Genomic DNA, 14,658 nt, shown 5'->3' on the forward strand with positions numbered 1-14,658 from the left:
CAAAGACACAGCACCTGGGGTCTGGCAAAGAAGGTTCCATTTTGTCGCCAGAGACACTTTGCCACCTTTACTAATTTGACTGCAAAAAGGTTACCAAGTCAACCTCCGCAGGCGTTCAGAAAACCCAAGAAGCCACTGAAAAGCTGTACCAACTTGCAGCATTTTCAGACAAGAATCTAAATAAGCAGTCCAGCCAGCTGCTAGAAACTTATTATTTCAGACGAATTTTTCCTCTGCTGGATTTTGGCATGAATTATCTCAAAACTCTAATTTTTCCACGTGTGAAAAAAAACCAACCACAACTTAGCTTGACGTGAAAGGCACACTGATCAAGGAAAAGGACAAGTTGTGGTTCTTACCTGGTTTGGGGTTTTCCTCTCCCGCGTCTGGAGAAGAGGCTGCCCTCTGGAAAAGCCGGAACAACAGCCTAGGAAGAAGCAAGATGGTTTTTAGGATACACAGGTCAAAGACTGCTTTGCAGATTCTTCCTCGGCTGCTTCTCCTCTGGCATTGCTGAGCCTTAACCAAAATACAGAGCCAGGGCACACCTGAAGAAAAGTTAGCATTCCCTTAAAGTTTACTAACAACCTTGGGTCTTTTTAAAGAACGCAGCATTAAGGGACGTAGCAGAGCATTATGGAAACACTGCCATTCACCTGGTGAAAAGCAGAAAGGTACTACAAGCATCCTGTCGACCGCTTCTAGATTTAAAAGGGAACGGAGACCCGTAGAACATTTCAGTCTTCCATCTTTTCTCCAAGAGGAGGCTACAACTTGGGCATAAATTTTACTAGGGACCCACTACTGCCCCAGCCGCTCTCCTTACCACAGCTGCTTTTTTAGCTGAAGGCTCCTTCCCGTCGCCACCAGTGGCACTCGGTGGCTTCACAGCCACCACGGCAGACGGATGACTCTCGGCTGCCTTACGTTTCAGTGGCTGCTTTCTGGGGAAGGTGGCTTTCCCATCCAAAGGCTTCAGGCACACCTTCGGTTTGGCTAGAGTAAAAGGAAGAGAGAACTGATACCGTCTTGCTCTGCCTCAGGAAAAAAACCCAGGAAACAAACAGGTTCTCTTCAAAGCACCCCAATCCTTCTAGTTAAAAGTGTATTTAGCCAGCAGCTAAACAGGACAGCTTCAGCACTCGAGCAAGAGGAATCAGGCAGGCTTTTTTAAATTAACTTTTAGGGCTGTAGGAAAGCTCATGGAAAGACAAAAGGGGAAGGCATACACTGGGAAGCCAGTTTGTACCTGTCTCTGTACGGCTCTGTTCAGAGGGCAGTCCTAGCCTCTCCTTCAGGGACCTGGGGACTTGAACTACAAGAGAGAACAGAAAAAGTTCGGCAGACTGCATAAATCTCCATTTGCTGTTCACGTTTCACAATGAGAGCCATCACTTCACTGGGATTCAGAGCTACCTTGAGCCCTCAACCAACACGCAAAAGGAACCACTAGAAGAAAGGACAAACAGCGAACCTAAACACAAAATCTGGGCATCAAATCCAGATGTCTGCTTAGTAGCTGCACCTCTCTTTGGTGCTTTGGCAGCATTCTCCAGAACCTCTATCTTCTTCCCCAGCCTGTCAGCAAGGTTGCGCTTTAACGGAAGGACACTTCTACCAGCTTCAGAAAGAGAGAAAACAAGCAATGCTTGAAGAACGTTTCTCTGGAGGAGGATTTTAGAACAGTCAGCCACAAACTTCAATGCTTCCAGGGATCTTTTCTTAGATTTGCCTTTCAGCTGCTAACCACATTTGCCACTTCTGCCGCCAATACACACCTCTGCCAAAATGTATTTTCCTCCGGCACGCAGCAAAATTACCCCTAAACACAGTCACGTTTAGACGAGGGCACCCGAACAACGGCTCACAAAAAGCTCTTACCCATGGAGGCTTTCCGTTTTCCCATCCTCTCGCCAAGATTCACTTCAATCACAGGCTCCTCCCCTAAACCAAAGACTAATCTCTTCGCTGCACAGAAACCGGTAGCCACTAAGAGCATTGTCCTTCTAGCCCACCTCCCAGCAAAAGGCACTCTTCTGGTAGCCAAACCACAGAAACGAGTGACTACGCGTAGTAGTAGTGCCACACCTTTTTTGCCTTTCAAAGGAATTTGTGCGGATCTGAACACCACCACTTATACACAGACTCGTAGCACGCTACTGTCCGCAAGTGCCACCGTCAGCCTCGTCAACGCTTCAAAAATTGGCTACTTGTATAATACCATCTTCTGTAGGTCTGCCCTTTCATTACTGCCCGGTTTTTCCAGTTATCCCCTTTTTTGCATACTGACACTCGTATTGACATTAGCCTCTCTCTCTGCTGCTACTGCACTTAACCCAACCGCTACTTCTGCCACGTGCTGTCGACACGTTAGCTCATTCACAAATCTCACTCAACTTCAGGAACATGAGAGTCCAATTAAGCACATTGGAGAGTCTGTAAGGTGCTGTAATACGTGATGAGCTACAGCATAATGTCAGGCTGATAAAAACCGCTTCTGCATCTTTTATTGCAACACAACAAACTGAGCACCTACAGATGCCCAATATTTGCAATCAAACCAGGGCCTTGAAGCATAAAAGCATGGTTTTCATTAAAAGAGGCAGCACCAGCAGGCTAACCTGTCTGAATTATCTTAATTATTACTTGACCTTTCGGTTGAGGAGCCATGAAGTGGAAACAATAGTATTCACTACAAGTAGGGGATATTAACTCACCACCTTGGCTTTTTGCTTTTCCCTTTAGTTTCTCCAGTTTGATTTCTTCAAGTGTTTTTATTCCAAAATCTAAATTGTCCTCTGAAAACAGAAAATGGTTAATGAAGCTGAGGCCTAAAGGCACATGTTGAAGAGCACACACGCTCAAGCTTCTTACAGCTCAGAACCCTTCCAAAGTCTTCCAAATAAACCCTCTCAACACTCCTCACCAGTAAAAAAATCCATACAACGGATGGGTATTTTGGTAAGCAACTGGCACCCTTCTTCAACCCTCCTCCCATCCTGCAGAGTAAAACCTACCGTTTTAAGCGTTTTAATCCATCTACACGATATTAGGTTCCTCTATCATTAGACATGGCTTCTTCCCACCGTGTTTGAAAGGACACATTTGCAGGCATTTAAACTCCACGCTGTGGCTCTATTTTGTTTGTTTTACAACAGTCAACAAGGAGGAGTTGACCTGTCTGACCCAAGGGACATACGACATTAGGAGAGAGGAATGAGCTCGTGGAAATAACTGACTCCATCCAGCTACCCGATGCTCTATCGTAGTTTTAGAACATATCGCTTTGGAGTTAATCGTCAAGTTCTCCTTCCAAGCCATCCTACTACAGTTGCTAGAATACCTTGCTTTGTATTAGCACTGCCTTTCCTAGTGGAAATTATCCGCGTTCCACTATGGGCTTCTGTTGCCCGTGGCTGGACAGGTGTTTTAGTTTCACCTCCATCTTCAGAAAGCTGCTCTGAACGTCCAAAATAAAACCTATTCAGTTATGGAGCAGGGATTATACAAGACATTTCATGCTTATGCAGCTCGTACAATGACATTTCAGTCCACGGTTCATATTCTGTTCGTATTCTTAACTACAAGCAACTGTTTGTGGGAGGTTTTTTTAAACAGCTGTATTGACTTGACAGGCTCATATAAGCAAGAGCTATACTGGGGAAAAAGTATTGAAGACTCCAGACTCTGGTCCGTAGCTTTAAACACTACACAGTTCAGGCACTCTGTGAATTTATACATTCACCTCCAGTAGAAATGCCTTCAGTAAGGAAAAAGTACCCATCTTCATCATCATCTGCAGCATTGATTACAACTGGCTGGAGGATGTGTAGGACTTGGGACCTTTTCAGAGCTTTCCCCTTTCATCACCCCCCTCAGCTGCAGAGAGGGACTCCACTGGACAGAAAGTCTGTTTTGCTGCAGTGACGCCTGAGCCATTTTCACATCATCTTCTGCAGGCTCAGGTCGACTTGGAAGCGTAGCTAGAGGAAGACGAGGATCATCTCCCATTCGGCCATGTAAAACTTTCACCCCAACCTTGCACTCACTGTCTAGATACGGTAGATACCATAGATAACCCACCTGGCTGCTCAAGTCAGAGTTTCCTATTCCCCACCCCTACGAACACACTAGGAACAACGGCTTCCCTTCACACACTCATCTCACCACCCTACCCTCCAGAAAGGATGAAATGAAGGGAAAGCAACCTGAAGTGCAAAGGTCACACAAAGCACAGAGAAGCTGAGCAGGAAAGAAAAAATTAAATACCGGAATTACAGTCCCTTTAGCTGAGAGCCTGTGACTGCACACTTCTCCCTACACTCCTCAGTCAGCAGTTACTTGATGCCTTCTACGGCATTGTACCCACTCCTAAGTAATATTCAAAATTAATTCTTTAATGCTTAAAGGAAAAGGACCCAAGAAACTCACTTTTGCTTGGCGGGAAGAAGCGCCCACCAACATAGCGTCCTTTCGTGTGACGGAACGCACAGTTGGATTTTTGACAGCCAGCTGGCTGATTCTCCCAGTAGCAAGGAACCTCGCTGCGTTTTTTCTGAAGACAGAAAGAAAGAAAAGCTCATGGTAACACTCGCCTTAGCCTTGCTAAGAGACATAGTTACACGTCATGCCAGAGACAGGGCTATCGCAGTGCAGTGCGGAAACATCATTCCAAAGATGCAGTTTATCACCGAAAGCATTGCAGGGCAGATCGACAAAGTTTGCGTAAGCTGTAACTACTACATATTATCTAGCTTTCCTGTCATTCCGTTGGAGAAGATGGGGGCTCGCACACGTCAGTTCAGGGTGGTCTAAACTAAGACAATGTGCAAAATACTGGGATTATTCAGAGGGAAAAAATGCCTTAAATTGCCTAGCTTGAATCTATCTCAAGTTATCTTTCAGAGCCTTATTTCCTTCCCATCTTCTCCCTCCCCACCCTGTGCTACCCCAAGACGTCAGAACAACGCCAGCACCTAATACAAAAATGTCTTGCTGAGATATACCTAAGAAATTGATTTTTCTTCCCCCAACTTCCTCCCAGCCCCCTCCAAGTAACGGAAACCAGTATCATTTGAAAGCGAGTAAATCTATCACGTACAAGCACATTCAGTCTGCCGACAGCAAGGAAAAAGGCTTTCAGGGATTTAGCGGGAGAACACATCTTTAGGCAAACACTCACATCGACTTCCATGTGTCTGAATCTGCAGGTAGTCTTGAAACAGCGACCCTCCTGCCACAGCCTGCACACTCTCTCATTTCCCAGAGCAGCCGCACAGTGGCGGAAGGAACAGCTGTCTCCCTGTAACCAAAAGGAAACCCACAAAGAGGAAATTAAAACAGTACAGCCTCCAAAATTATCCATGCTAGTAGCACTGGAAGCAGAATCGAACGGCTTCTTAAGTTAACAGAAATCTGGATGCCTCCGCCCCCTCCTCTCCTAAAAACTCAACAAGAAACCCCAAAGCAAAAGAAGCCCAAACATACCTTGTCACAGGTGGAATAGACATAGAAGTAGCAGTCGTCCCCTTGCTTGGACATAATCGACACCGTCTGAGAACGAGCGCAGGTTCGAAGGCTTCGCTCTCAACAGGGACTTCCTCCAGTCCTGGCAAGAGCTGGCTTCGCTCTTTCTTGGACGGAAAGTCTCCTGACGGCTTGATCGGTCAAATCTTCTTTTTCAAAGTAACCCTAAAGAAAGGTATCAGTAAGTGAAAAAGAAGAAACAGTCCTACTCCCTGGTCTAACCTTCCAGCTTGCTGACCTGCCTGTGTCCTGTACCAAAGACCAAGAAGGGAACAAAACTTTTTTGTTGCACCCCAACAAACGCACGAGAGGAGTACTAGTGCACCTACCTGTGGGTACTTGCGGGTTATAAAGCACAAAGTATTTCACTTGGGCAGTCTCTCTTGCTGCTCTACTTTGTGCCTTTAATCGCTTACAAAAATATTAAAGATGCTTAACGCCCCCCCCGTGTATTATTAGGACAGTCAGATCACAAGGAAGGCAGAGCACCAGGAACTGCGTGTTCTCATCCCCCTTGTCAATCCGTCAGCCTTACCCCAGCCGCAAACAGCTGCTGATGATTTACCTGCTGGTCACCGCACTCCACTAGGCTGACAGCGCCCTGGGTGTCACAAGTTACATAGAGAATGCTGCACTATGATGCGTATGCAAACCACCCATCATGTCGTCTGAAGCACAGGACAAGCTCTTGCTAACGCATCTCATTCTCTGGATGAGAATCTGGAGCCAAGTTGTCCAAAGCTGAAGCAGAACAGCCAGAATTTCCACTCTTTACCGTTGTTTTAGTCAACTCTACCTGTTAAATACTGTCTGGACATATATACACATACCTGTTTATGCACACACCAAGAGCGAGGGATGATAAAGTCAGCAAGAGCGATAGTAAAGATTTGCCACAGCAGACTGCATAAAAAGTCTCTCATTTGGAGGGAACCGGCAAACCCAAAAGATCTACATAACAGTTTGATGAATGTGCCTTCAAGGCTGATGCTTTATAACACGAGTGATTTTGGGGTCAGCACACAAACAGGCATACCTACGTACACGCATACAGTATCAACGTTTCTATATGCACGAGCGTGCACAGCGTATGTTGCACGATACACGTAGCGAGAGCAACTCTCAGCCCTAATTGGACACGCGGAGTTGCAATCAATTAACAGCAGGGAGACAGCAGATCGAGGATACAGCAAGCTTTGAGAGGCAGGGAAATGCTTCCTTTGCAAGTGGCATGGCTGCATGATCCCAAGAATTTGGAATTACTTTGATTTTTAGGAAAGAATTTGTTCTCTTTTTACATCAGAGCCAATGCTACAAGTTTGCCATCATACGCTGTTCTCTAATCCATAAATCCATCATCATGCATTGCAGCAAGATCACGGAAGGTTTGAAAAGATGCCTTAGGTCCAGTTCGACAGCTGATGATTTTTTGGTGCCTCCAGAGCTGAACCTGATCTTCCTTAGCCACAAGCAGGTTTTTTTGATGCGAAGTCAGATACTTTGATTCTTACTGTTCTAAAGATACTAAATGCCATAAAACCTGCAACCACACCAGATAAAGCTCAAATTCAAGCGGTTCTGACCCCTTTCATTCAGATGCAGCGCGTTTCTGTGCAAGTATTTCTGACTCTCTTGGACAAAACGGAATGAAATCGTTCTTACAAGTTAATAACAAAAGGTTGGAACCTTCTACTCACACAAACACTAGCGGATTTTCCAGGAGATTTTTTTTTTTTCTGGCAGGGGATTTTCCCAAGTCTGAAATAAAGAGAGGACGAGTTGGGTTCTCCTGTTAGTTACTGGGTTTTGACTGTTGGCAAAGGGAAGAAAAACAGTTGTTAAGTGCAAGGTTTCCTTCCCTTCTTCAGTATTGATGGGACTATTCACTTTTCACCCTTAGCACCTTCAAAAACAGACTCTTGTGTCATATAGATTCCTACGCATCTCCTCCTAGAAATTACTGGATGTGTTGCTGATGCCATTGATAATTAAAGGAAATTTCAAGCACGACTTCTGCAGTTTGCAGAAGCCAACACTTAATTGGAAGGCCATTAAGGACCACTGCTTTGCCCAGCAGAGGCATTCCAACACAAATCAGGAGGAATTCACGGTCTAGAAGGTGCCATTTCTTTTCCCTAGGAAGTGAGACACACCTGTACAGTGCAACTTTACTATATCCACCACCATGCGGGGAACAAGAGAAATCCCCTCAGATCTAGCTCTTTTGAATGTCCAAGCAGCTCAGCATTTCGCTTGTCGCCTTCCATATTCCTGAGCAGGAGTACAACTGGACCCCTCCAGCCACCCGGGCTGCAGAAAAAGTGCAGCGCAGTCCATCCGTTGTTACACACATTTGAAAGACAAAGACTCGTCGCAGGCAGAGGCAGATTCTTTCTCCTTCACGTTCAACAAAGCCACCAGCTCAAGAAACAGCAGGAACCGAGACCTAGCCAGTATCCGCTCACTGGACTCCAAACTCAACCCTCTCCACACGTTTCGTGCTTTAAAGCCTTGCTACGGGGAAGGCTCACGCAGCCAGGTTTCAGGCATCGCTCGGCTTACACAGACATACTGACATACCCAGCTCTTTCCTTGATTTTGGTTTGGAGTGAATTTCCTCTGCGTCGTCCGGCACCAAGTTCATATATTCATCAAAGCCCTAAAAATCAGCAACAAGAGCCTTCGCTGAGCTACGTGCCCTGCTCTAAACTTCAGCAACGACGACACAAGCTATCGTGAGCTGTGCTGACGTGGGCTGGACAATTAAGACTATCAATTGGAGAGGCACGAGGTATTTCCACCCCCCATGCTAGCTTTTCCTGGCAGGAAGAAACAGTTTTATGACTTTGAAGAACAACCAACAAAATACCCAATCCAAAGACATCCCGATACTCACAATGATGCAGCCTTCTAGCCGCATGTTCACTTGCTCATAAAGCCACACCTGGATCCTGGACCTCTGCAAAACGATGGAGGGGGAGAGCACAACAGGAACATAAACCCTCCACACAACGTTGTCCTCTCCTTCTGCATTAAGAGGCAGTAACTCTCCCGCGTGGTTTCGGTTACGTCCTCGGTCATTTTTAAGGTGGTAGACTATTTCGGAAATCCTCTCTGCCTTCACTGGCGAACACGCAACAGCACAGGCTTTAAGACTGTCACGGAAAACAGCCCTGCACACCCGACTGCAAGAGCAAACGCCTCTTACAAAGGTAACTCCTTAAGGTGAGAAGGAAAAACGCCCAGCTCGGAACTAGCTGTTCTTCTCACGGATCGCAACGACAGCAAGTTCTTCAGTTCAAGCGAGACCGGCTCCAAAAACCCCATCCTGAACTCGGAAAGACCCGCCCGGCGTGCCGCCCCGCTCCCCACACGGCTCGAAGGGCCCTGCGCAAGAAGCACCGGGACGCTCCTCTCACACGGGGCCGAAGCCGCGGCAGCCCGGCGGTACTCACGTTCTGCAGGTAGCGGAAGATGAGGTTCTGGAGCGGAGCGTTAAGGACGCCCCACAGACAGACCACGCACCCGCACCTTTCCTGCGCCAGGGTTCGGTAAAAACGCTGTTAACTGCTGTCATGGGGAACAGCTCAACTACCGGTGAAGGCGGAGGCGGCCAGGCTACGTTTCATACAGGACCTTCAGGAGAATACGAGCATAACAGGGAAGACTAAAATATTTACAGAAACCATGGCGTACACCAAACCCCATCTCCACGGACAGCGCCTAGGCCGGGGACAGCGAAGGCTGACGACAGAGCAGGAGGAGGGAAGCAGCGAGGGGGAAGCCTTCCTCGCCGGGCTCTCGCGCGCTCTTCCTCTCTCCCAAAGTCCACGACCGACCGACCCATGCTGGCAGAAGTCTCAGCGGGAGAAAGTCCTTTGGCAGGATAAAGCGTCGGCAGCTTGGGGCTGGGTGACCCTTCTGGAGCCGCAACAGCAGTTTGCTCAGTTTTGGTTTCAGACCTTTCCTCTAGGAACGAAGACAGCACAGTGGATTATCAAAGCACGCAAGTGTTTTCTTCCAAAGAGAAAGTATTGACAATCCACTCCCACAACCGATTTTTCCTCTGCCAGCAGCAAATGCCTGAGGGCCGCCCCACCTTCACAAATCCTCGTAGGAAGAGAAGAGACTCAAGTTCTTCAAAAATTTAAGACAATGATTCAAAAGGTAGCTGCTAGGGAAAACGATCCCTGGTGGCAGGGTACACAATAGACCCCAGTCTCAGCTGTCTTCTGCAGGGTCACAAATTCAGACCGCATGTCTGACCAGCAGGGAAGTTTAGGACAACTGCCTGCACATACTCCCGATGTCTACCAGTTCACCTGTGCTTTAAGACTCCTTGCAAAGCCTCAGCTAGAAAAAGAATCACCTCTGGGTAGCCAACAAAATAATCAGTTTCAATTTCTTTCTTTCTTTATTTTAAGCCTTAAGACTATGCGCTTCAGATGTCCAGCATTTCAGCAAGTTCCATGAGGAGCTCATCCTCATCCTTCTCTGGGTCCGGGTCAATTATCTCTTCCAGTTTGCCTCCCGAGATCTCCCAAAGAAACTGCTCAAAGTCGTCTTCCGCAGAGAAGGCTGCTTCCCAGGCCCCTGTGGAGCTCAACCCGTCCGTCTTTACTGCTACTCGTGAGGAAGCTGAGGTCGAGCTTGAGACCTCTGACGGTGCCACAGAGTCTGTCAGGCTTCCAGTATGCAGTTCAGGACTGGGAAGAACAAGAAAGAGAGCAAATCAGTGGATGACATTCCTTAAGCAGAGAGATGTTTTCTGCAAAGCAGCTCTTAAAATAGTAGTTAATCCCTCCTACCCCTCAGCCTTACACAGGGATTGTTAGTCAATTAACCTGGGGCTGCTTCTAGAGTCCAATGTATCAGCAGGTACATTTTGCAGTTTGGGGATTTATCCGCAAAGACACAGCACCTGGGGTCTGGCAAAGAAGGTTCCATTTTTGTCGCCAGAGACACTTTGCCACCTTTACTAATTTGACTGCAAAAAGGTTACCAAGTCAACCTCCGCAGGCGTTCAGAAAACCCAAGAAGCCACTGAAAAGCTGTACCAACTTGCAGCATTTTCAGACAAGAATCTAAATAAGCAGTCCAGCCAGCTGCTAGAAACTTATTATTTCAGACGAATTTTTCCTCTGCTGGATTTTGGCATGAATTATCTCAAAACTCTAATTTTTCCACGTGTGAAAAAAAACCAACCACAACTTAGCTTGACGTGAAAGGCACACTGATCAAGGAAAAGGACAAGTTGTGGTTCTTACCTGGTTTGGGGTTTTCCTCTCCCGCGTCTGGAGAAGAGGCTGCCCTCTGGAAAAGCCGGAACAACAGCCTAGGAAGAAGCAAGATGGTTTTTAGGATACACAGGTCAAAGACTGCTTTGCAGATTCTTCCTCGGCTGCTTCTCCTCTGGCATTGCTGAGCCTTAACCAAAATACAGAGCCAGGGCACACCTGAAGAAAAGTTAGCATTCCCTTAAAGTTTACTAACAACCTTGGGTCTTTTTAAAGAACGCAGCATTAAGGGACGTAGCAGAGCATTATGGAAACACTGCCATTCACCTGGTGAAAAGCAGAAAGGTACTACAAGCATCCTGTCGACCGCTTCTAGATTTAAAAGGGAACGGAGACCCGTAGAACATTTCAGTCTTCCATCTTTTCTCCAAGAGGAGGCTACAACTTGGGCATAAATTTTACTAGGGACCCACTACTGCCCCAGCCGCTCTCCTTACCACAGCTGCTTTTTTAGCTGAAGGCTCCTTCCCGTCGCCACCAGTGGCACTCGGTGGCTTCACAGCCACCACGGCAGACGGATGACTCTCGGCTGCCTTACGTTTCAGTGGCTGCTTTCTGGGGAAGGTGGCTTTCCCATCCAAAGGCTTCAGGCACACCTTCGGTTTGGCTAGAGTAAAAGGAAGAGAGAACTGATACCGTCTTGCTCTGCCTCAGGAAAAAAACCCAGGAAACAAACAGGTTCTCTTCAAAGCACCCCAATCCTTCTAGTTAAAAGTGTATTTAGCCAGCAGCTAAACAGGACAGCTTCAGCACTCGAGCAAGAGGAATCAGGCAGGCTTTTTTAAATTAACTTTTAGGGCTGTAGGAAAGCTCATGGAAAGACAAAAGGGGAAGGCATACACTGGGAAGCCAGTTTGTACCTGTCTCTGTACGGCTCTGTTCAGAGGGCAGTCCTAGCCTCTCCTTCAGGGACCTGGGGACTTGAACTACAAGAGAGAACAGAAAAAGTTCGGCAGACTGCATAAATCTCCATTTGCTGTTCACGTTTCACAATGAGAGCCATCACTTCACTGGGATTCAGAGCTACCTTGAGCCCTCAACCAACACGCAAAAGGAACCACTAGAAGAAAGGACAAACAGCGAACCTAAACACAAAATCTGGGCATCAAATCCAGATGTCTGCTTAGTAGCTGCACCTCTCTTTGGTGCTTTGGCAGCATTCTCCAGAACCTCTATCTTCTTCCCCAGCCTGTCAGCAAGGTTGCGCTTTAACGGAAGGACACTTCTACCAGCTTCAGAAAGAGAGAAAACAAGCAATGCTTGAAGAACGTTTCTCTGGAGGAGGATTTTAGAACAGTCAGCCACAAACTTCAATGCTTCCAGGGATCTTTTCTTAGATTTGCCTTTCAGCTGCTAACCACATTTGCCACTTCTGCCGCCAATACACACCTCTGCCAAAATGTATTTTCCTCCGGCACGCAGCAAAATTACCCCTAAACACAGTCACGTTTAGACGAGGGCACCCGAACAACGGCTCACAAAAAGCTCTTACCCATGGAGGCTTTCCGTTTTCCCATCCTCTCGCCAAGATTCACTTCAATCACAGGCTCCTCCCCTAAACCAAAGACTAATCTCTTCGCTGCACAGAAACCGGTAGCCACTAAGAGCATTGTCCTTCTAGCCCACCTCCCAGCAAAAGGCACTCTTCTGGTAGCCAAACCACAGAAACGAGTGACTACGCGTAGTAGTAGTGCCACACCTTTTTTGCCTTTCAAAGGAATTTGTGCGGATCTGAACACCACCACTTATACACAGACTCGTAGCACGCTACTGTCCGCAAGTGCCACCGTCAGCCTCGTCAACGCTTCAAAAATTGGCTACTTGTATAATACCATCTTCTGTAGGTCTGCCCTTTCATTACTGCCCGGTTTTTCCAGTTATCCCCTTTTTTGCATACTGACACTCGTATTGACATTAGCCTCTCTCTCTGCTGCTACTGCACTTAACCCAACCGCTACTTCTGCCACGTGCTGTCGACACGTTAGCTCATTCACAAATCTCACTCAACTTCAGGAACATGAGAGTCCAATTAAGCACATTGGAGAGTCTGTAAGGTGCTGTAATACGTGATGAGCTACAGCATAATGTCAGGCTGATAAAAACCGCTTCTGCATCTTTTATTGCAACACAACAAACTGAGCACCTACAGATGCCCAATATTTGCAATCAAACCAGGGCCTTGAAGCATAAAAGCATGGTTTTCATTAAAAGAGGCAGCACCAGCAGGCTAACCTGTCTGAATTATCTTAATTATTACTTGACCTTTCGGTTGAGGAGCCATGAAGTGGAAACAATAGTATTCACTACAAGTAGGGGATATTAACTCACCACCTTGGCTTTTTGCTTTTCCCTTTAGTTTCTCCAGTTTGATTTCTTCAAGTGTTTTTATTCCAAAATCTAAATTGTCCTCTGAAAACAGAAAATGGTTAATGAAGCTGAGGCCTAAAGGCACATGTTGAAGAGCACACACGCTCAAGCTTCTTACAGCTCAGAACCCTTCCAAAGTCTTCCAAATAAACCCTCTCAACACTCCTCACCAGTAAAAAAATCCATACAACGGATGGGTATTTTGGTAAGCAACTGGCACCCTTCTTCAACCCTCCTCCCATCCTGCAGAGTAAAACCTACCGTTTTAAGCGTTTTAATCCATCTACACGATATTAGGTTCCTCTATCATTAGACATGGCTTCTTCCCACCGTGTTTGAAAGGACACATTTGCAGGCATTTAAACTCCACGCTGTGGCTCTATTTTGTTTGTTTTACAACAGTCAACAAGGAGGAGTTGACCTGTCTGACCCAAGGGACATACGACATTAGGAGAGAGGAATGAGCTCGTGGAAATAACTGACTCCATCCAGCTACCCGATGCTCTATCGTAGTTTTAGAACATATCGCTTTGGAGTTAATCGTCAAGTTCTCCTTCCAAGCCATCCTACTACAGTTGCTAGAATACCTTGCTTTGTATTAGCACTGCCTTTCCTAGTGGAAATTATCCGCGTTCCACTATGGGCTTCTGTTGCCCGTGGCTGGACAGGTGTTTTAGTTTCACCTCCATCTTCAGAAAGCTGCTCTGAACGTCCAAAATAAAACCTATTCAGTTATGGAGCAGGGATTATACAAGACATTTCATGCTTATGCAGCTCGTACAATGACATTTCAGTCCACGGTTCATATTCTGTTCGTATTCTTAACTACAAGCAACTGTTTGTGGGAGGTTTTTTTAAACAGCTGTATTGACTTGACAGGCTCATATAAGCAAGAGCTATACTGGGGAAAAAGTATTGAAGACTCCAGACTCTGGTCCGTAGCTTTAAACACTACACAGTTCAGGCACTCTGTGAATTTATACATTCACCTCCAGTAGAAATGCCTTCAGTAAGGAAAAAGTACCCATCTTCATCATCATCTGCAGCATTGATTACAACTGGCTGGAGGATGTGTAGGACTTGGGACCTTTTCAGAGCTTTCCCCTTTCATCACCCCCCTCAGCTGCAGAGAGGGACTCCACTGGACAGAAAGTCTGTTTTGCTGCAGTGACGCCTGAGCCATTTTCACATCATCTTCTGCAGGCTCAGGTCGACTTGGAAGCGTAGCTAGAGGAAGACGAGGATCATCTCCCATTCGGCCATGTAAAACTTTCACCCCAACCTTGCACTCACTGTCTAGATACGGTAGATACCATAGATAACCCACCTGGCTGCTCAAGTCAGAGTTTCCTATTCCCCACCCCTACGAACACACTAGGAACAACGGCTTCCCTTCACACACTCATCTCACCACCCTACCCTCCAGAAAGGATGAAATGAAGGGAAAGCAACCTGAAGTGCAAAGGTC

The 14,658-nt window shown here is 46.7% G+C and overlaps 1 protein-coding gene across 1 annotated transcript; it reads right to left on the reverse strand.

Annotated features, from left to right (window-relative positions):
* Nucleotides 1–5,492: 5,492 nt before the first annotated feature.
* Nucleotides 5,493–14,445, reverse strand: LOC142028335 (zinc finger CCCH domain-containing protein 11A-like). Its single transcript, XM_075022239.1, has 6 exons — nucleotides 14,305–14,445; nucleotides 11,909–12,173; nucleotides 11,684–11,749; nucleotides 11,261–11,430; nucleotides 10,794–10,861; nucleotides 5,493–10,232 (listed from the first exon to the last, which is right to left on the reverse strand). The coding sequence occupies exons 1-6, from the start codon at nucleotides 14,443–14,445 to the stop codon at nucleotides 9,968–9,970; spliced, it is 975 nt and encodes a 324-aa protein (XP_074878340.1). The 3' UTR covers nucleotides 5,493–9,967.
* Nucleotides 14,446–14,658: the final 213 nt, after the last annotated feature.

The sequence above is a fragment of the Buteo buteo genome, unplaced genomic scaffold (assembly GCF_964188355.1).
Source record: "Buteo buteo unplaced genomic scaffold, bButBut1.hap1.1 HAP1_SCAFFOLD_269, whole genome shotgun sequence".
Classification (NCBI taxonomy): domain Eukaryota; kingdom Metazoa; phylum Chordata; class Aves; order Accipitriformes; family Accipitridae; genus Buteo; species Buteo buteo.